This window comes from Crinia signifera, chromosome 9 (assembly GCF_055691185.1).
Source record: "Crinia signifera chromosome 9, ASM5569118v1, whole genome shotgun sequence".
NCBI lineage: Eukaryota > Metazoa > Chordata > Amphibia > Anura > Myobatrachidae > Crinia > Crinia signifera.
In genome coordinates, this window is record NC_139225.1 from 48,636,028 (window position 1) to 48,656,070 (window position 20,043).

Consider the following 20,043-nt stretch of genomic DNA (forward strand, 5'->3'; position numbering starts at 1 on the left):
GTATTCCCCCTTGGCAATGAGCATGTAATCCCACATGGCAACGAGCATGGAACCCCTGGCAATGAGCATGGAACCTTTGGCAATGAGCATGTAGGTAAGTAGCACTTATGTAGCATACTTTTTAATAGACATTATGGTGTTTGGCATAATACTTAATGGACATTATGCTGTGTGGCTTAACATGTAATGGGCATTATGGTGTAAACTTTTAATGTACACCTTTGGCGCACAATGTCCCTGTTTATGAAACATATTGCGAATTTTGATTAGTCTCTGTGGCATTATGTGAATTTTGGCTCTATCTGTGTGGCATTATGTTAATTTTGGCTCAATCTATGTGGCATTATGTGAATTTTGGCTCAATCCATGTAACATTATATGAATTTTGGCTCCATCCATGTGGCATTATGTGAATTTTGTCTCAATCCATGTGGCATTATGTGAATTTTGGCTCAATCAATGTAACATTATATGAATTTTGTCTCAATCCATGTGACATTATGTGAATTTTGTCTCAATCCATGTGGCATTATGTGAATTTTGGCTCATTCCATTTGGCATCATGTGTAAGGCAAGTATAATAGGGTCTAGTATTTTGTTGCATAATGTGTAGAAGTTATATAAGGTGTGGTACACTACACTCAAGGACACGTCCCCTTTTGAGTGGCCACACACCCTTTTTTTGGAGCGTGCCTTCGGCGCATGCAGAACTACATCCTTTACTTTTGTCGCCAAGGTGGACCTGTGTACTTTAAATGCCAGGGGCTATTTTTAATCCCATTCCGTCCTCTCTCTGCTCTCCTCTCTCTCTCGCCGCTCTCTTAGCATGTACACTGGAACCACTAAAACCCTCCCCTTCCCAAACCCTCTCCTATCATGGTGCCCCCCCTATCATTTTCTCCTGGATCCGCCCCTGTGCATGCGCAGATGTTCAAATATTGCCCAGCCTGCAAATTCACAGCCGTGTGATCAGATCTGAATATGTATGCAGTTGCTTTTGTATGCAGTTGCTGAGATTAGCAAAGCAACTGGTCAGTGTCTCAATACAAATCTAGGATGCTGGGATGCTCGGCTATGCACAATATCTGCGGATCGGATCACTGCTGCAAATGCATTAGCGTCCAGGTCCATTGAATTAGAGTTAACCTTTCCAGTCGATTTTACAGTGAATATTTATTTTACCTGGAGGGAGTAAGCAGCTCTGCAGTTGTCACACACTGACAAAGTATACCTGTAAGCTTAAACGTACATTCATGGAATATTAAATATTTCCCTTTAGACAAAAATCTGAAATAATTGATATAGACAATATTTTTTTTTTCAAGTAGTACAGCGTTCCCTAGATGATATGGGTTACGTTGCATATATATATATATATATATATATATATATATATATAGATGGATAATTAGAGCCAAGCACACCAATTTGAAAAAAGTTGTTTGTATTATAAGAAGAAAAAGTGAACAAAATCCATTGGCAGTACAATTAGTCCAATACAGCAGATCAAGTCATCCAGATACTTATCAGCATGCAAGCCGGTGAATGGGAGACAGGATACAAAACATCATGGTACGCATAGCTCAGCCAATCAGGACTGAGCTATGCGTCTCCATGGAGACGCATACTGTAGCTCAGCCAATCACGCTCTCAGCCTCTGTAGCACTCGGACAGCGCTGCAGAAGCTGTTAGAAGCAACGGAGAAAGCCGGTTCTCCCCGCTGCCTGTCAGTGCGGGGGGAGCCGGCTGTAAAGCAGCCAGACCAGCGCTGGATCCAGGAATGGTAAGTATGTGGGTGTAAAAGTGAGGTGTGTGTGTGTAATAAACTTTTACTTCTCTGTGTGTGTGTTTTTTATAAACATTCTTTTTACAGGTGGACTACAAGTCCCAGCGGGCCCATTAATGCCCCGCATGCTGGGACTTGTGGTTCTCCAAGTCCCAGCATGCGGGGGAGGTCTGCTGGCACTTGTAGTTCGCCGGTAAAAAGCAATGTAATGATATGTATGATGGATTTAACCCTATCAGGCCGGCGTCCACTGGCCACGGACGCCGGTGACAGCCCCGGGCTTCAGCCCTGGACGGGTGAAGCCTGGGGGGGGGGACCCCTTTATTGGGGGGGTCCCCACTCCTCCAGGTACCCCGTCCAAGGCTGACCAGCCACGGTGCTCATGGTACGGCCGGGGGACCTTGTGTAAAAAGTGTCCCCCGGCTGTGGCATGACACTGCGGGCTGTTGGAGCCCGGTGCTGGTTTCAAAATACGGGGGACCCCCAGATTTTTTGTCCCCCGTATTTTTGGAACCAGGACCGGTCCAAGAGTCCGGGGCTGGTTTCAGAAATACGGGGGACCCCTATGCTTTTTGTCCCCCCGTATTTTTGGAACCAGGTCCGGCTCAATGAGCCCGGGGCTGGTTATGCTTAGGAGGGGGGACCCCACGCCGTTTTTTTTTTAACTTTTTTTTTTTGGCACAAAATCGCATTTATGAAAATGCGCACATTTTCATGACTGAAAATGCGCACATTTTCATGACTAAAAATCGCCCGAAATCGCGGCAAATCGCATTTTTTGCCGCTAATTCGCATCTCATTACATATGCGAATTCGCGGCAAAAAATGCGATTTTTAAAGGTGCGATTTGGTGCGATTTTTTTTTAGTCTAAAAATCGCACCCTATTACATTTCGCCCCAAAAGTTCACTCCCCTGCACCTTTCCTAACCAGTTGGATTACTTTGCCCCAATCACAGAGGACCTGACATACGATCTCTGACCAATAGGAATGGCCTTTGACCTCCCCCTTCTGACCCTATAAGATAGGTGACCCAGGGCGGCCTCGGTCACTTCGGCACATTTTCCTTTCCTTTCCCTGACCTTTGACCGGACTATGTTCAAACCTGAACATAGTGAGCTCCGACCGGACTGCGCTGCGCTATTTCCCCTGAAGGTAACATTCGTATTCCCCTTTTATGTGATGTGGCTGATTATGATTGTGTCCTGTATCTGTATTTTCTTCCCCTAGTAGAGCCTGTTTATTGTATTCATTGTTAGTCTATTGTATCACTTGTTATACCTGTATTTTCTATTCCTGTAACCCCCTTTAGTCCATTAGGGACTTAAATACATCTCTTTACGGAGTTCTTATCTCCTTACTTTAATACTGTGGTTGTGTCTGTTTATTCGCATTCAGCGATAAGGTATATAACGGACACTGTCCTTAAAGGTATATTCGCAGATTAGAGTCAGAGTCCTGCGAAAGGATCTCTTAATAAGGTATTGGTTCTGTTGTGTATAATACACAATAAAGGTAAGCTACGCTGCACTACGTTTTGTTCGCACGTAGCTAGGTATAAAGGGTACGCAGGTTACGGACATATTACGTAAACTGCGCTTTTCACTTATTGTTTCTTTGGTCATATTTAATCGCCATTAACAGTATCAAAAAGCCATTTATTGAGCAAATGCAAACTCCGACGTTTTCGGGGATCAAGCCCCCGTTTTCAAGGTGTAGGTGAGACAACAAGAGGAAAGTGCTTAACTTCAGTGCAGTGACTGGTAACTATTAGAATTTGGTTTATGGTTACAAGTTTGCTAAAGCACAGCATTAAGAGGCATAGTTATCACAATCTGCATTTACAATCCGCATCTCTGATAGGATGTGCTACATTTGCTCAAATCCACAATGATCTATTTGAATACATTGCAAGGATTTATCATTAACTGTATTCAGGGACAGAGCATCCAAGAAAACACTGTCCCTGTGAATCCTCTTACTGCAATTGTCAGGGCATACGGTCCTATCGACAGTCATTGGGTCGACACCGTTGGGTCGACAGGGTGCTAAGTCGACATGGGTCAATGTCGACAGGTGTTTAGGTCGACATTGGACAAGGTCGACATGGGACAAGGTCGACAGGTCGTTAGGTCGACATGGGTTTTTTTTCACTGTTTTTTGAGCCGACATGTGCCGACAGGTGGTATTTCATGCCCTACCATCCACTAAGGCGTGGTGGGAGAATAAAATAGTGTGCACGAAGCATTGCGAGCGATGCAAGGTGCTGCGGTTCACTTCCAACTGTGTCCATGTCGACTGTGGGTTTTTTTGGCCTAGAGATGCCGTAAAAAAATTCTGATACTATAGGGTGCCTCGATTTAAAAAGATTGGGAACCCCTGCCCTAAGCATTTGACCATTGCCAGTGATCATTGAACTGGTAGGGCAGCTAGTCATCTGACCCTGTGCTCTGCTGTTACCGTCCAGTGCTGTAATGTAAAGTAAGATGCTGGCTTTACTGCACTGGGCGTCACATCAGGAACACAGCAATCAGATGAATGGATGTCACCAAGATCGCTGATCCTCAGCTTGGGTGCTATATAATTTTTTTTTTTGGACACAGTGATCATCCTGCGTGTCTATCAGCTAAACATGGCTAAGCTCAGCCTTAATTGCCAGCAGAAAGAGAACACTGTGCAGGAGTAGAACCAGAGGAAAGTCCTATGAACTTAATCTGGTGATAGTATTATTATATAAGGGGCTCCCTGCAGGGCAGTGACAAAACTTGTGGATTTTGGACCCAGGTGCCAAAATATAGTTTGTGACCCCCTCCTACACCAAAACCCAAGTTTACAATATGCAACATGGCAGTTGGTGACAGAGAGAGGAAGAGGGTGACAGGTAGAGGCAGGAGGGGGCAGAGTGTGACAGAGAAAAACAGTGGGTGACAGGAATATGGTGACAGGGGCAGCAGTGGGCCCCTTAGTCCTCAGGGGCCTGGTGCACTGAACCTGCTGCACCAATGATAGTTCTGCCTCTGCTGCAGGGATTTGATATCATTTAATTTTTGTAAATTCGGGAGGCTCGCATATCCACTTTCAAGTATGAAATAAGTGAACTGATAACTAAAGAAATTTGCACATTTGATATATTCAGATGAAACTAAAATAATGTGAAAACATTCTAAAATAAAGAAAATGCTTGTTAATGTGAACACTGCACCCCTCATAGCAACATAGTAACACAGTAATTAAGACTGAAAAAGGTGTTAGTACATCGAGTTCAACCTATCACCTGTCATCTTAAACTGTTACCCTCACTCCCAACTTCAGGGCCGGCAACAGAAATCTTGGGGCCCGGTACACTGATCTATATACGGGCCCCCCCCAACCCACTGCACCTTGCGACACACGGGATGCGTTTAGCATGCAACAAATCGGATACCTCCAGCAGCAATACTGATGCCGACTACCAACAGAAGACTGGTGCCGTAATGCTAACATCCATTATCCCAGCTGCGGGTATCCCTAGCATAGGTATATGAGCAATGCTAGCGTGGGGGGTTATGGGAGTTAAGATGGCCATACACTACTGTGATTTTGCACGATTCCGACGCATTGGGCCGATAAATTGTGTAAATCGCATGGGTTTGATCCGCAGTCCCATACGCATCAGATCAAAGCCCCTAGCTCATAAGCAAGTAGGATCTGTGGGATTGGACAGGCTCTGGCAGCACTTGCTGGGATTGCTTGCAAAATATCGCATGTGATCCTGCCGCCCAGGAAAATCTTTGGCAGATCAGGGGGATCATGCGTGACTTTAGGGTTAGGCTGGGGGAAAGGGGGTTAGAGAGGGACAGGGGGTAGTATGCAAGGTTAGTATGTTTACCTGGACCCTGTCAAAATTCCGTCCTATGGGAAGCCAGAGTCAGTATTCTGACTGCCGGCATTCAGACCACCGGTATTCGTATGTATCCCCACCCAACACGCACTGCGTATTATTTATATTATACCAGGCAGTAAAGCCCACAATATATATTTATGTAAGCAATAATGGCCACTGTTAACATAACAACAATTGTAATAAATACACCAAGCTCATGCAGAGAGACCTCCCGTTTATACTGTAGGATGGATACGCTCTGCCATTGTGTCTGAGGCATCCGAACATTGCTCTACCCTGATGTTTTATATAGAAACAGTGCAATGCAACTTATTTGGCATGTAATAGTGCTGGGTGAAAGGGGGATTTTGCCAGGTGACTGCCTGAGAAATAAAGTGTAGGGTTAGTGCAAGCACGGTGCCCCTGCAGATAACTGGGGTTTGCAAGGGACCCAAGCCCACATACAGTACTGTACAAGATGACAGATGCCCCTCTCCCCCTTATATCCTCCACACTGGTCATTACACCCATAATAATAACTTGCCATGCTGGACGCTGCAGCTGGAAAACGGACGCTGCAGCTGGAAAACACTCTGCATTCCCTCTGTCTGCAGGGTCACAGGAGTCACACTAGGAGTAAGGGACCATCTGCAAACTGTTGCCACTATACAAGTGTAATCATTATCAGCAGTGTTAGATTACTCTTAGAAAGTGGCAACAAGTTTTTTGACTGTCCCTTCCTCCCTGGTGCTGAACTCAACAGAAATGACAGGGGATCACAGGCTTCTGCCTGGGCCCCTTTGACCCTTGGGGCCCTCTCATGTGACCCCTTAACCCCCATGTCCCCGGGCCTGCCCAACTTAATAGAGGGTGACACCCCTCTACATATAATTATGCAGTCTGAGTACTACAATTATGTGCATGCTGTATGTAAAATTAATTTATTGCATATCCAGCAGAACTTAGCTAATGATAAGTGACCTCTCACCCTACCAATATCTACTTAGCACGGCCAAAGGTGCTTATTGCATGCTCAATATTGTAACCTAGAACTAGAAGGCTGATGACAGACAAAAACATTTAATGCATATCAAGAAGCAATATGTACAGGGATTTTCTCTGCCTTTTTTTAATTTGACCCCATTATCTCCCATTAGTACATGGACTCCTATGTCAACAGCCATAGAAAAGTCTATTATTTTCATAGCCGCTCCACCTAACTAATGCCTAATTGCTAACCAAAGAACACTTCGATGTAGGAAGGTATACCAACAACATGTATTACCATCTTTTCCGCCAGAGTGGGGGAGTGAAAACTGCCCCATTGGTGTTTCCCCCATTGAGAACAATGCGGATCAGATTAATGCTGAGACCCTGCGTCTGCCTACCTGGCTGGCTGTGCTGGGCATGTGTGAAATCTCTCTACTATCATGAGATCTGCTTGTCCCAGAGCCAGCACCCGCCACAGCCAGGGACAGCTCTGACCCTGCTATGGAGGTAGGGCAACGCCACCTGTAGCTGTCGAAACCGGTAGCTGCAGGAATCGGATCTGTCAACAATGCTTACTGTTCATATATTGCCCAGGATATCAGTATGCTATAGAACATAACGTGCGCCAGTACCACTTTCCTCCCATAACGACGCTTTATACATCACCCATCACTGTGTCTTTGCCAACTATAATAATATAAAACAAGGGTACTTGTGTACTAGCACGGCGCCCATCGCATCGCAGACCATAAGGCATGCGATGGTATGCGATGCGATGGCAGCCGAAGTTATACAATTTAAAATGGCATACAATTCTATGGTATACAATTGTATCGCATATACAATGGTATGCAATTTAAAATTGTATAAGCACCCTAATGGGGGATTACAATGTTAAATGCACCCCCACTATGAACGTGAACCCGAAGCATGGCGAGCACAGCGAGCCCGCGAGGGGCGGCGGTACGCGTCCTACGACCTTTTCATACCCATACTATCCACGTCGGCTTGGAGTTGATTTTATATAGTGTGGCGAGCGCAGCGAGCCACCGAGGCCGAAGCATGGCGAGCGCAGCGAGCCCTGCTAGGGGACACGGAATACATGTAAAGTAATACGCGTCTGCTCGTCACGCTTCAGGCTCGGTGGCTCGCTGCGCTCGCCACACTATATAGAATCAACTCCACGCCGACGTGGATAGTGGGGGTATTAAAAGGTTGTAGGACGCGTACCGTCGCCCCTCACGGGCTCGCTGCACTCGCCACGCTTCGGGTTCACGTTCATAGTGGGCATGGCGTGGGGGTGCATATAACATTGTAAGCCCCCATTAGGGTGCTTATACAATTAAACATCTTATAGGGGGCTTATATAATTTTAAATCGCATCGCAGTGCATCGGGTGTATGGCATGCGATGCGATTATATGTCGTGCGACCAAATATCGTGGGCGCCATGCTAGTACACAAGTACCAAAACAAGTTTGTAATGTTAACCCAAAAGGAAAGTTTGTATGATAATAAATACATTTAAACCATGCGCTCATCAAAGAGTTAAATAAATAAAAAATAACTTATGATGCAAACAAAAATGTACAAGTTTCACTATTTCTTTATATATAACTCATTTGCTACTTTATAATACTAATAAATCCTGGTACTCAAGAGCTAAGAATCTATGATCACTGGTATACTGTATATACAGAATAATCTTTATACCTCAAACTGTGAGATTTCTTCTTTATCTCATTCCAGCACAAGTTCATGTCGATTACAAGCTGAGATTCTTCTGCCTCCTCAGAACTTACAACCTGCAGGAGAAAAGGGAGATCATGTTGATATATCTAAACTCAGGAAACAGGTAGGTGAGAATAATGCAGTGAAAGAGGCTGAACACTGTATATGACTGAAAGGCCACTGAAGAATGCGCTCAAAGTAAATCTCACCTGTACATGCTTCTGCTTTAGTGCTGTATTTTATAAGAATAAGGCATGGCAATGAGGACAAGGTGGGTAAGGTAAATATGGGAAACAGTAAGGATGAATGCAACTAGAAGAGGTCTGAGATAGAGATAGTAAGTTGTATTATTAGGAAAGGTTTATGGAAAGATGACATGTGATGATAAAACACAGGGACCATATTCAGGAATAGAACATGTAAGAGATGACAGGAAAATACTCTGTGAAGAGTGACAGAAGAGAAACTGTCTCAAGATAGACCAGATACCCCGTGATTCTTCCTCCAGCCATAGGAATGTCACTCAGAGGACTGTAACTCTTGTGCCCTTTCCTGAAGAATCTAGGCTTTGTGCGGGATACATTCCAGTCACCCCCCAATGTCACCTCCCTTCTAAACAGTGACCATTTATAGGGAAGGAAAGAAGGCATTCTTCATGATGTCTTGTTTTGTGTGGAAATCCCCCCCCCCCCCCCCCCCCCCCCCCCCCCCCTCCGACTCTGAATGATAACAAGTTTCAGAAAACATTACTATAGAGTCCTGTCACTTTCAGGCTACCATTGGAAGTGCTATATAAAATTAAATGGAGGGATTTTTTTTTTATCCACTCCTACCTTTATTAAAAACCTAAATTACTGTAACTATTTAACTATTCCACCACTTGCAGGATGCCTGACATCTCTGTTCTGTCTGTAGGCATGCCAGAAAGAAACTATAGATTTTATTCTTCTTGTGTAATAATATTCACACCTGCTGCAAAAACTGGCATGGCATCACTGATCTTGGAAATGTATATTAATATGTAATACATAACTAAAGGCAAAAGCTAATCAATAATTGATAAAGGGTATTAATCAGGGAGGCAGCACAGAGACCAAAGGTAACGCTGAAGTAGATGCAGAGTTCCACTGCAGAGACTAGTGTAGCTGCACAATAAGCCATACACTTCATAGAGCTGGGCTTTATGGAAGAGTGGCCAGAAAAAAGGCAATCACCTAGTGTTAAAAATAAGAAGGCACGTTTTGAGCAGGCCAAAAGCATGCCGGTCATATGAGACTAAAATTTAACTTTTTGGCCACCAAGGAAAATGCTATGTCTGGCGCAATCCCAACACATCCCATCACCACAAGAACACCACAGTGAAACATGATGGTGGCAACATCATGCTGTGGGGTTGTTTTTCAGCAGCAGGGACTGGAAAACTGATTTGATTTGAGAGAAAGATGGATAATGCTGGATAATGGATAAGATGGATAATGCTAAATACAGGGATATTCTTGAGCAAAACCTGTTTTAGTCTGCCTGTTTCAAGCAACACTCAACAAGTGGTATAAGGGGAAATATTTAAATGTGTTGGAATGGCCTAGTCCAGTGGTTCCCAAACTGTGCCCCTAAGCTCCCTGGGTGCACGGGAGCCTCAGGTTGGTGGTCCAGTACCAATTCAAATTATTTATGTTCCATGAAACAGGCAAAATCAGTGCATGTGGCTTCCTGTTATAAAATATGTGGGGAAACAGAAGTGAATCGTGTTCCTCACCACATAACTGGACCTAAGGATGACATTTGAGCACAACTTATTTCATTTAAAAATATATATATATTCTTGGTAACAAACTTTTGCCTAGGGGTGCCCTGAAAAATATTCTGATACTCTAGGGTGCCGTGATTCAAAAAAGTTTGGGAACCTCTGGCCTAGTCAAAGCCCAGATCACAATCCAATTGAGAATCTGTGGTCAGACTTAAAGATTGCCATCAGGGCCGCCACTAGTAATGTTTGGGCCTGGGACTGACCTTCAGCCCGGGCCCCCAGCGGCACCCCCCCCCCTTCTCACGCGCATATCGGATGCGATATCAGCCGATATATCGGATGCGTTCCGAAGCGATTTTTGACCTGTTCATAACCCCACTATCCACTTTGCATGGAGTTGATTTTATATAGTGTGGTGAGTGCAGTGAGCCACCGATCCTGAAGCATGGCTCGCTATAAGCCCGGCAAGGGGACGCGGATTACTGCTTTCGCCACACTATATAAAATCATTATGAACAGGTCAAAAGTCGATTCGGATAGCATCGATATATCGGCCGATATCACATCCGATATATCGGGCCCCGTGAAAATACACAAGTAACAAAAAAAATAACATCTTCAAAGTCGTAGACATGTTCTGTGAATGATGCAAACCTTCAAACAATCATTTTAATTCCAGATTATGAGGCAACAAAAAACGCCAAGGGGGTGAATACTTTTGCAAGGGACTGTATATTTATGTGTGTTTAAAACAGAAAAATCTAAGTCCTTAGGCTTCCTAGGCAAAACTTTAACCTCCATTCTTGCATATTTGTAGCACATTTGAACACAGAAGAGTTATGAAGGATCCCTCTCTCTCTCTCTCTCTCTTAGGCTGCAGGGGCAAGGTAATACACTAGCGGTGAAGAGTTAGGGTCAGACAGACTGTAGGGGCAGGAGGTTTAGTCTGCTGAAAGGGCGGGTTAGGATGAGGGGTGTACGGAAGCACACGAAGGTCTGCAGGTAAGCAGCTGGGTAAAAGCTGTCTGTGGGAGAGGAGAACAAACTAGTATAACATTTAAACTAGTCCAAACTAGAACAGGATTTACAATACACTCACCACACAAAATTGAAGCAGTGCACAATCAAAAGACAAAACTTTATTTAAAGAAAAACCCTAACTCCAGCCTGGGGCTGTCAAAGAGAAAAAGCCAGCTTAACGTTGGTCAAGGCAATAATACATTGCCTAAAACGCTAAAGCATATAACTTTCACCAGGAGGACAACTTTTATCCACATCTTGCCCCTCAATCACCTTATACTTTAATCACAACTGCCGCTTTGCTTTCCTTCCGCATTTTTCAGCCACTCAGCCTTTCCTCTGCCACCGCTCAGTCACTCCGCTCCCACCTGTGCACAGACGCCACTCAGTCCTTGAGCTGTGCAGTGATGTCACATGCACAATGCATCCCTGGGACCGCTGATGCCAGCAGAGGCTTCAGCAGTACCAGGGCTGCTACCGTAGCAGCAGCATCCATTTCATGCGAGGGGCAGAGCTGGAAGTTTAGCACAGAGACTGGGCAAAAGGGAGATATAGCTATGGCTTATTTTCGGGGTGGGGCTTATTTTGGACTGTTGTTATTATCGGGCTTATTATCGGGGTAGGTCTTATTATCAGGGAAACAGGGTAGGATGGAAATTTTCTTAAGGATTTAGTCACCATCCAATCAAAACTACTGAACAACAGTAATGTCAGCACTCGCAGGCGTAACAGGGCAACACTTTGCTCCATCAGGCTCCGTCTGATGGTTGCCGACACGACAAAATCTTAAATTCCCACCATAGAGGGGGGTAATGTGTTAGCCTTTTATTATATTGGATCTTAGCACATTCTAAGTTTTAAGGCCTGCTCAGTGCTGCAAAAGATCATTTTGGATATCTTTCTGGGGCCCATTGGGACCTGCTGGGCCCTAGGCAGGTGCATAGGTTGCATTGTGAAAAATCCACCTCTACTGTGTGAATGCACACAGCGACTATTCATGGAGACATAGGGAATGGGGGCAAGGCCAGCAGCTCACAGAGAGCTAGCCATGCCCAAATAGTGACAGCAGCATCATTCACCAAAGACACGCCCCCTTTTGACACCACACCGGAGACCCGGGTTCAGCAGCCCGAATGTTGGGAGGTATGCTTTTGTAACTTTGTATCTTTGTTGTTTCTTGAGGTCAGTTTCCCTGTGTAGGAAATACTCAGAGTATGTGTGGGAAGTACTATGCATTGTATTTTGGATGCTATAAACCCACCAGTTATTGGGTGCATAGTGACACTAATGGAAGCGGTCATCTATTAGAATGAACTTAGGTCTACATTCATTAGGTCGACCCCACTAGGTCGACTGGCAGGAAGGTCGACCTGACTTAAGGTCGACATGGGCCAAGGTCGACATGACTTAAGGTCGAATTTGCATAAAGGTCGACATGAGGAAGGTCGACTAGTCATAAGGTCGACATGGGGTTTTTCAATGTTTTTTGAACCGACATGTGCCGACAGGCGGTATTTCATGCCCTACCATCCACTAGGGCGTGGAGGAGGTTATTAAAGCTGTGGCGAGCGAAGCGAGCCACCGTGCCCGAAGCATCGCGAGCGAAGCGAGCGATGCGAGGGTCCGATTCTCATTGGCAACTGTGTCAATGTCAACTGTGTCGACATTCGGATCGAAAATCAGTGAAAACCCATGTCGACCTTATGACCAGTCGACCTTCCTCATGTCGACCTTTATGCAAATTTGACCTTAAGTCATGTCGACCTTGGCCCATGTCCACCTTAAATCAGGTCGACCTTCCTGCCAGTCGACCTAGTGGGGTCGACCTAATGACTGTAGACCTAAGTTCATTCTGACAGATGTACCGATTCCTTACTGAATGGCTGCGCATTCACAAGGGTGAGTAGCTACTGAAAATTGTAAAATGCAGCCCCTTTGCAATTTGACTGACAGGAAGCTGGCATTTGGGGGTGGAAACCTGCTATTTTCTGGGTGTGTCAGAAAAAAAACCCAGGCATTCCCAGACGGTTTCAGAGTGGGTTTCTGACATCGGTGCTGGCCTCATTCAGCCCATCTCAGTCACAGATTCGTGGAAGCCTCAGAGCTACTCTCATATGCACAGACTGAAAAACCTTTAGATGGTTCAGGAATCGCCTATGGATCTGCGTGTGGATAGTGATCTGGGAAGGTTTCGCAGGTTTTATACGTAAATTTGCATGGGGTATTTTTTCTTTCTATATAGGTCTAGGCAGTAGCTATCTCCTCACAGTGAACTGCAACTTTGCAGATTAACAATCCGTTCTGAACTAGGCCCAAAGCCCCAAAGAACAGCGCTAATGAAATGAGCTGTCCTTTGCAATCGTACAACTTCTGGTTTTATGCACCTGGGGAAACCCGGCAGAAAAGAAACTGCAGTTACTGTATATGAGTTTTGGTCACATTGTGCTTTAAGTACATCTTCCCTTTATATTCTTTGAATTCTTGCTTAATTCTGAACAATACATTGTGCTGTAGTCGAATCACAGTCAGCTTACCTGTGACGGTTGACTGGAGGAGCTGCTACTGTTGCTATGACGCCATTGATCAACCAAGAATGAGCAGTCACCTCCTTTCATTACCACGGGTTGCATCTGTGTAGAGGTTCATATAAACACCTTGGCATTCTAGATTAAGTGAAATAAATAAAATACATATTAATCAAATACATATTAATTTCCACTACACCCAAATTCCACTATTTACCACTCTGGGTGCCAGTCACCAGCTGCAGGTCATTGGATGGTGCCCCTAGGCACGACTAGTGGTGCTGAGAGAAGGGAGTAGAAGGCAGTGCCAGATTAAGGGATGCATGGGCTGGAGCTAAAATTTATGAAGGACCTATTGTATGCCTCGGCAGGAGGTGCACTGTGGTGTGACTAGTGATGTGGGGGTGTTATAGTGTGGTGTGGCTCTAAATGGAGGTGTGGTCTTTGTCATGTGTGTGTGTTTATCTCTCACAACAGACTTAAGGGCCCTACAAGCATTGTGAGTGAAGCTACTTCGCTCAGAACGCTCGGTCTCTCTCAGCACACAGCTCACAGTTATAAACAGAACGGGATATCTCACACAACTACATGCAGTTATAAAAAGAACAGGATATGTAACACCAGCGGTGTAGCTAGGCACCACGGTGCCCGGAGCAAGGGCATTTTTTGCGCCCCCCGCATGGCCGCCACCCCCCCTAGTGTGAGGGGTCTGCTACATCAGGCATGTCCAAACTGTGGCCCTCCAGCTGTTGTGAAACTACACATCCCAGCATGCCTTGCCATAGTTTTAGCATTCCCTAATAACAAAACTGTGACAAGGTATGATGGGATTTGGAGTTTACAACAGCTGGAGGGCCATAGTTTGGATATGCCTGCGCTACATCCTCCCACACTACGGCACACATATACTGGGGGCACACTAGCACATACAAATGTTGTACAGGGGGGCACACTTATACACACATGTTACATGTTGTACAGGCACACTGATATACACAAACACATATATACATAGTCATACATATCATACCCTCCAACATGACCCATTCCATTAGGTACAAAATGCTCTGTTTCTGGAGTTCCTTACCAGTGGCAGTTGCAGATGTGAGCCTGCAGCACAGTCCAAGATTCAAAAAGGGGGTCACATCAACTGCCACCTCAAACATCACTGTCCTGGACTCAATGGTAGTTGATGTGACCTCCCTCTTTGAATTTTGGACTGTGCTGGAGTCCAACCTCTGTAACTGCCACTGGCAGGGAAGTCCAGGAACAGAGCATTTTGTACCTGATGGAATGGGTCATGTTGGAGGGTATGACATATATACATTGTACAAGGACTAGGGGTATATATACATATATATACATACACACACCCAAACAGTAATCTGGCACTGCACTGGTTAAAGGAAGGTAATGGCCCACGGCGGCTTCCAAATTTACTAGCGATGATACAAAATAGCCATAGAAAGTGGCACTCACTGAACTTGGTAAATAAGGGGTAAACCACTAAGCTTTCAGATTTTATTCTTCATCGGAACAGCATATAGTACAAAACATCTTACCTTGACACAGTCATACATGCAAGTGCTCCCTGCACACCGCACGTGTCGGCCGCACATCCTCACTCCGCCCAGTCCCTGCGTGTTGCCATAGTGATGAAACATATTTTGTTAGTTTCATCACTATGGTGATACCCGGGGGCTGGATGACATGAGGATGTGGTGATGCCATGACATTGTGTGGCCGACATGTGCGGTGTGCAGGGAGCACTTGCATGTATGATATTAGATCTATATACAGTGATCTATATACAGTATATAGTTTTATATATATATATATATATATATATATATATATATATATATATATATATATATATATATAGCTATTTATATAGATATGTATATATTATATATTATACTACAGGTTGAGTATCCCGTATCCAAAATGCTCGGGACCAGGAGAATTTTGGATAACGGATTATTCTGTATTTCGGAATATTTTAATATTTCAATGATGTATTTTGAAGTATCTTGCATTTATGCTGTATAAACACATAATATACACACAAATATATTTTATTACCACATAAAATACACACAAATATATTTTAATTGTTCAAAAAACAAGGTTTCAAAACGTGAAACAAAATGTGTGTACTATCTCAGCACTGAATTTGAATGCCAAGCAATCATTGTCTTGCACATATATAGTGCCAGTTACATATCATGTCCCCAGTGATGCTTTTACAAATGTCCCCAGTGAGTTTTTAGCAAAAAAAAAAATTTTTTTCACTTTCTGGAATGTCCGTATTTCGGAATAATTCGGATAACGGATACTCGGATACGGGATACTCGACCTGTATTGGCACAGACGCCTGTTCAAAACACTGTATATGTTATAAAAAACCTGCTTACTTTTTGCTGCTTTTTGTTGGGGCAGCAGGGAAGGGAGGTGACTGACAGACTTCACGGAATCAGACTCTCCTCAATGGCCCATGGGAGGAGGAGCTGCTGCTTCTGGACATGCTCAGCAATCCTCAGGGACGAGCGGCCATCTTTAACAGTGGCAGTCAGCTTGGGCAGTCTCTCCCCTCCCACTCACACACTGCAATGGCTGGGTATGTTTATATAGCACCGCGTGTATCTTCCCCAGCAGCGACGCTCTCAGCTGCAAGCGGCCACACAATCAGAGCAGCACCTTTATTATGTGCCGCTCTAAGCTGCCAGGTATCCCTCTGCATTTGCGAAGCTATGGGCAGAAGCGCTCTCCTCTCTCTCTCTCTCTCTCCCTGCTGCCGCCAGCACAGAGCAGCAGCAGGTCCACTTCTGCCGCTGCTCTCCCCTCAGAGCGGATAGTTACAGGCTTACGGCACACAGGGAGGGCAGGAATGCCATTGTGGTGCACGGCTCCAGTGCCCTATGACCTTTCGGCGCCCGGCGCTTGTGTTCCACCAGCTCCGCCCTCCCTACGCCTTTGTGTGACACAACTACATTTAGGGCCTTATTCTGCTTGGAGCGTCCGGGCCGTACGCGTACGTCCCGGGGGTTTTTACGATCTGCGCATGTGCAGATACGCTAATGCGCCGGCGCGAACACTCCACAACGCTTACGGCCGGTGTCTCAACGTGCGAAAAAACCTGTACGCGAGCGTACGGGTAATGGGGCGGCATAGGGGCGTGTTGATGGGAGCGGCCGAAATAATGAGGGAAAATGGGCGTAAATATGGGCGTACACGGGGGTGTGCACCAGAAATGAGCGGTGCTACTACCGCACGATCGACTAAGGCACCGTTCGTTTCGGACACCAAACAGGCGGCCGCCAACCGCCAGCTAAAACCACCCCTACAGATACCGCATGCCAGCGTGCGCCTGAGTTGGCTAATTAACGCTGATTACTACTCAAACACATACACCTGAATGTAATAAGCAATGCTGCAGTCTATTAACTACAAACCATGATTTCACTGCCTGCAAGCCACACATGCAGCACGCAAACACATTGGAAGCTTATGTTTCTACACTTCTCCACATTTAAAGGTTTGTTTAATTTAAGGTAAGAATCTTTTTATACGCTAAGGTAGGTATTTGCTAAACAGACACATTCACTACCTGCTTTCATAGACTTTACGCAGTAGCACACTCAATCTACACAAGTCGACATGTGTCAACGTGTTCACTCTAATACTAACATAGGTTTTGTATTTAGGATACAATAACATAAACCACATCTAACACCTACAAAGGATGTTTCAGCAATGTTTGAAGCCCATGACCACTATTTGCCACACAATCTTTGTATAGTACCCAAAATAATGACCTGTACCGCTATCTCATCTGCTATGATTTGGATTTGACTACACTCTGGATGTAAGATGCCACCAATCACATTATTGCACTCTCATCTCTCTAACAAAGGATTCCTACATCTGATTATGACACTGTCAAATCATATATATTTTTAAAGTTATGCATGTTTGTTCACAAGCTAATTTATCATGTTTGGCCCATTCACACATCTTTTTTTAGGGAGGACACATATGCATTCCTACAGAAATTTACCTTTTCACCCTTGTTTGTCTGCCTCACCCACTCCATGAGGAAAGCATTGTTCTGGACCTGCTTTTACCTACTACTGTAGGAGCTACCTCACCTGCACACAAACTGCTTTCTCACCTATTAAGTTGCTCTGCACATGTGCTGACACAAACTAATTAGCAGGGAAAAGTTGGATAGGAACATGGGAATGGCCATGGAGAGGGTTACACATGGGAAACTTCCACCACACTTCAACAAATGTTCAAAAATACCCTGGTCAGTAAGTACACATAAATCTAGTATTTGTTTCACACAAGAAATTACACATACCACAATTTTGTTTTAATTTGTAAAATAAATTTATTTGCTGTTCAGCATCACAGCTTGACACTTTAATGTGAGAAAACAAATAAAATAGACACACAAATAATAAAACAGCCAGAACAAGAGGTTGCATATCTCCAAACATGTGTTACCCTGCAAATGCAATGGTGAAAGAAATGGGGACACCAGAATACGTACTGCAACAACCAGGGTGAATACTAAGCAAGATACACACCACCAAAAAAAAATATCCTGCATTTGTAGAGGTCAAAATACGAACTTTCATGCCCATGGCACGCAAATGGATCGATGGGCAACTCAGGAAGCGGATGTCCAGTGCAATTTAAACCTTTGGCCTCCAACCACAGAGGAAGTGAACCAGGTCTCATTTGGGCCCTTTTTTGCCCCTTTTAGATGGGGCCTTGGGGACAGGGGCCTTTGGGTCAGCTGGCTTTCGGCGTCTTCCCCTAGTCGACACAGGAGGGTCAGCCGAGGTGGAAGGTTGGGGAGCAGCTTGGGGTGGGGCAGCAGATGGGGGATTGTCCCTTAGGGACCTGGCGGTGGACAGCTGCTCCGCAATAAGTTCATTCTGGCGGCTGAGGTGTTGGCCAATGCTTAGCAAGCCAGCCGCCAGAGTTTCATTAATGCGGTTCAACGCCTCAACCTGCAGCTGGTTTGTGGCCTTCCACTCCGCCAGAAAATCCGCCACCTGCTGCTGACGGATCGCAGCATCCACCCCTTGCTGCTCGATCCTGTCCAGCGTCACCAACAGGCTCTCACTCAATGTCTCCTGTGGCTGGGGCTGGGGGCGACGTCTTGCTGGAGGCTGGACCACCTGCTCCACCTGTGGCTCTGCAGAGGAAGATGCTGCCGGTACATCCTGACTTTCTGCTTCTGCTAGGATAAGAATTGAAAACAATGTCACCATCACATACGCAATAAAAAATATCTTTCTAAATACAATGCATTACTGTGACTTACCATCAAAAGCAGCAGCAAAGACCTCCGCCGGGAGCTCACTGTCCATATTGGAGATCCCCCTGATCTCCCCCACATCGATGACGTCACAGGAGTCCAGCTCCAGGGGGGTATACTCCAAATGGTCAGGCATAGGACCGCTCCCGGTGGACATGCTGTGGTTGTACCGGTCAGTCATCTTCCTCTTCAGGGCACTTTTGAAGTCAGTCCACCTACAAGTTTAAAAATACAAATATCACCATGAGATATGTGCACCACTGTGCTACGTGTAGGGTTACCACCTAGTCCCTTTAATTCCGGACACATGTTACTTACACAGGTTCTGTGGCAGTTTAAAATTAGGTGAAGTGGAGTCTTGAAGTCAGCCAGCCACAGAACCTGTGTAATTAATATGTGTCCGGAATTAAAGGGACTAGGTGGTACCCCTAGCTACGTGACATTTCCTAGTGTGGGTGATCTTATGTTTTTTTGCCATGTGTGGCCAAATATTTCTTTGATGGACAAAACCATGTGCACTGCAGGTGAGGCAGGTGTAAAACCCCACCCAAATCTGATTATCTCTGCACAAGTAACACCTGCCTCACCTGCAGTGCACATGGTTTTGTCCATCTAAGAAATATTTGGGCAGAAAGAGTGAACTAGAATAAGGGCCTCAGTTCCTGCTGGAGACTGCTGAAAAATTGACCTGACAAACACACTAACCTTTTCTTCACCGCGTCCCAAGTTCTGACCACTGGTGCCACCTGGTTCACTTCCTCTGTGATCTTGTCCCAAAGGTTTCTCCTTGCACTGGCACCCGGCTTCCTGGTTGCCAATTCAATCCATTCGCGTGCCCTGGGCACTAGAATTCGCATTTCGGCCTCTACAAATGCAGGGTTTCTCCTTCTGGTGGTGGTATCCTGCTCAGTCATCACCCTAGATGTTGCAGCACGTTTTCTGGTGGCCCCAGTTCTCTCACCATGCACCTGCTGGGTCACACCTGTTTGGAGAGATGCAACCTCTTGTTCTGGCTGGTTGCTTGGCCCTTGTGGAGCTGGTGGAGGTTC

The 20,043-nt window shown here is 45.3% G+C and overlaps 1 protein-coding gene across 1 annotated transcript in view; it reads right to left on the bottom strand.

The window, feature by feature from the left end:
* Positions 1-20,043, bottom strand: part of DRP2 (dystrophin related protein 2) — a 113,641-nt gene that overhangs the window by 70,248 nt on the left and 23,350 nt on the right. The window contains exons 2-3 of the mRNA XM_083159037.1: positions 13,669-13,797; positions 8,350-8,441 (exon numbers count right to left, since the gene is read on the bottom strand). Of these exons, the coding sequence (XP_083015163.1) occupies positions 8,350-8,441; positions 13,669-13,764 (188 nt within the window). The 5' untranslated portion in view covers positions 13,765-13,797. The remainder of the gene's footprint in view (positions 1-8,349; positions 8,442-13,668; positions 13,798-20,043) is intronic.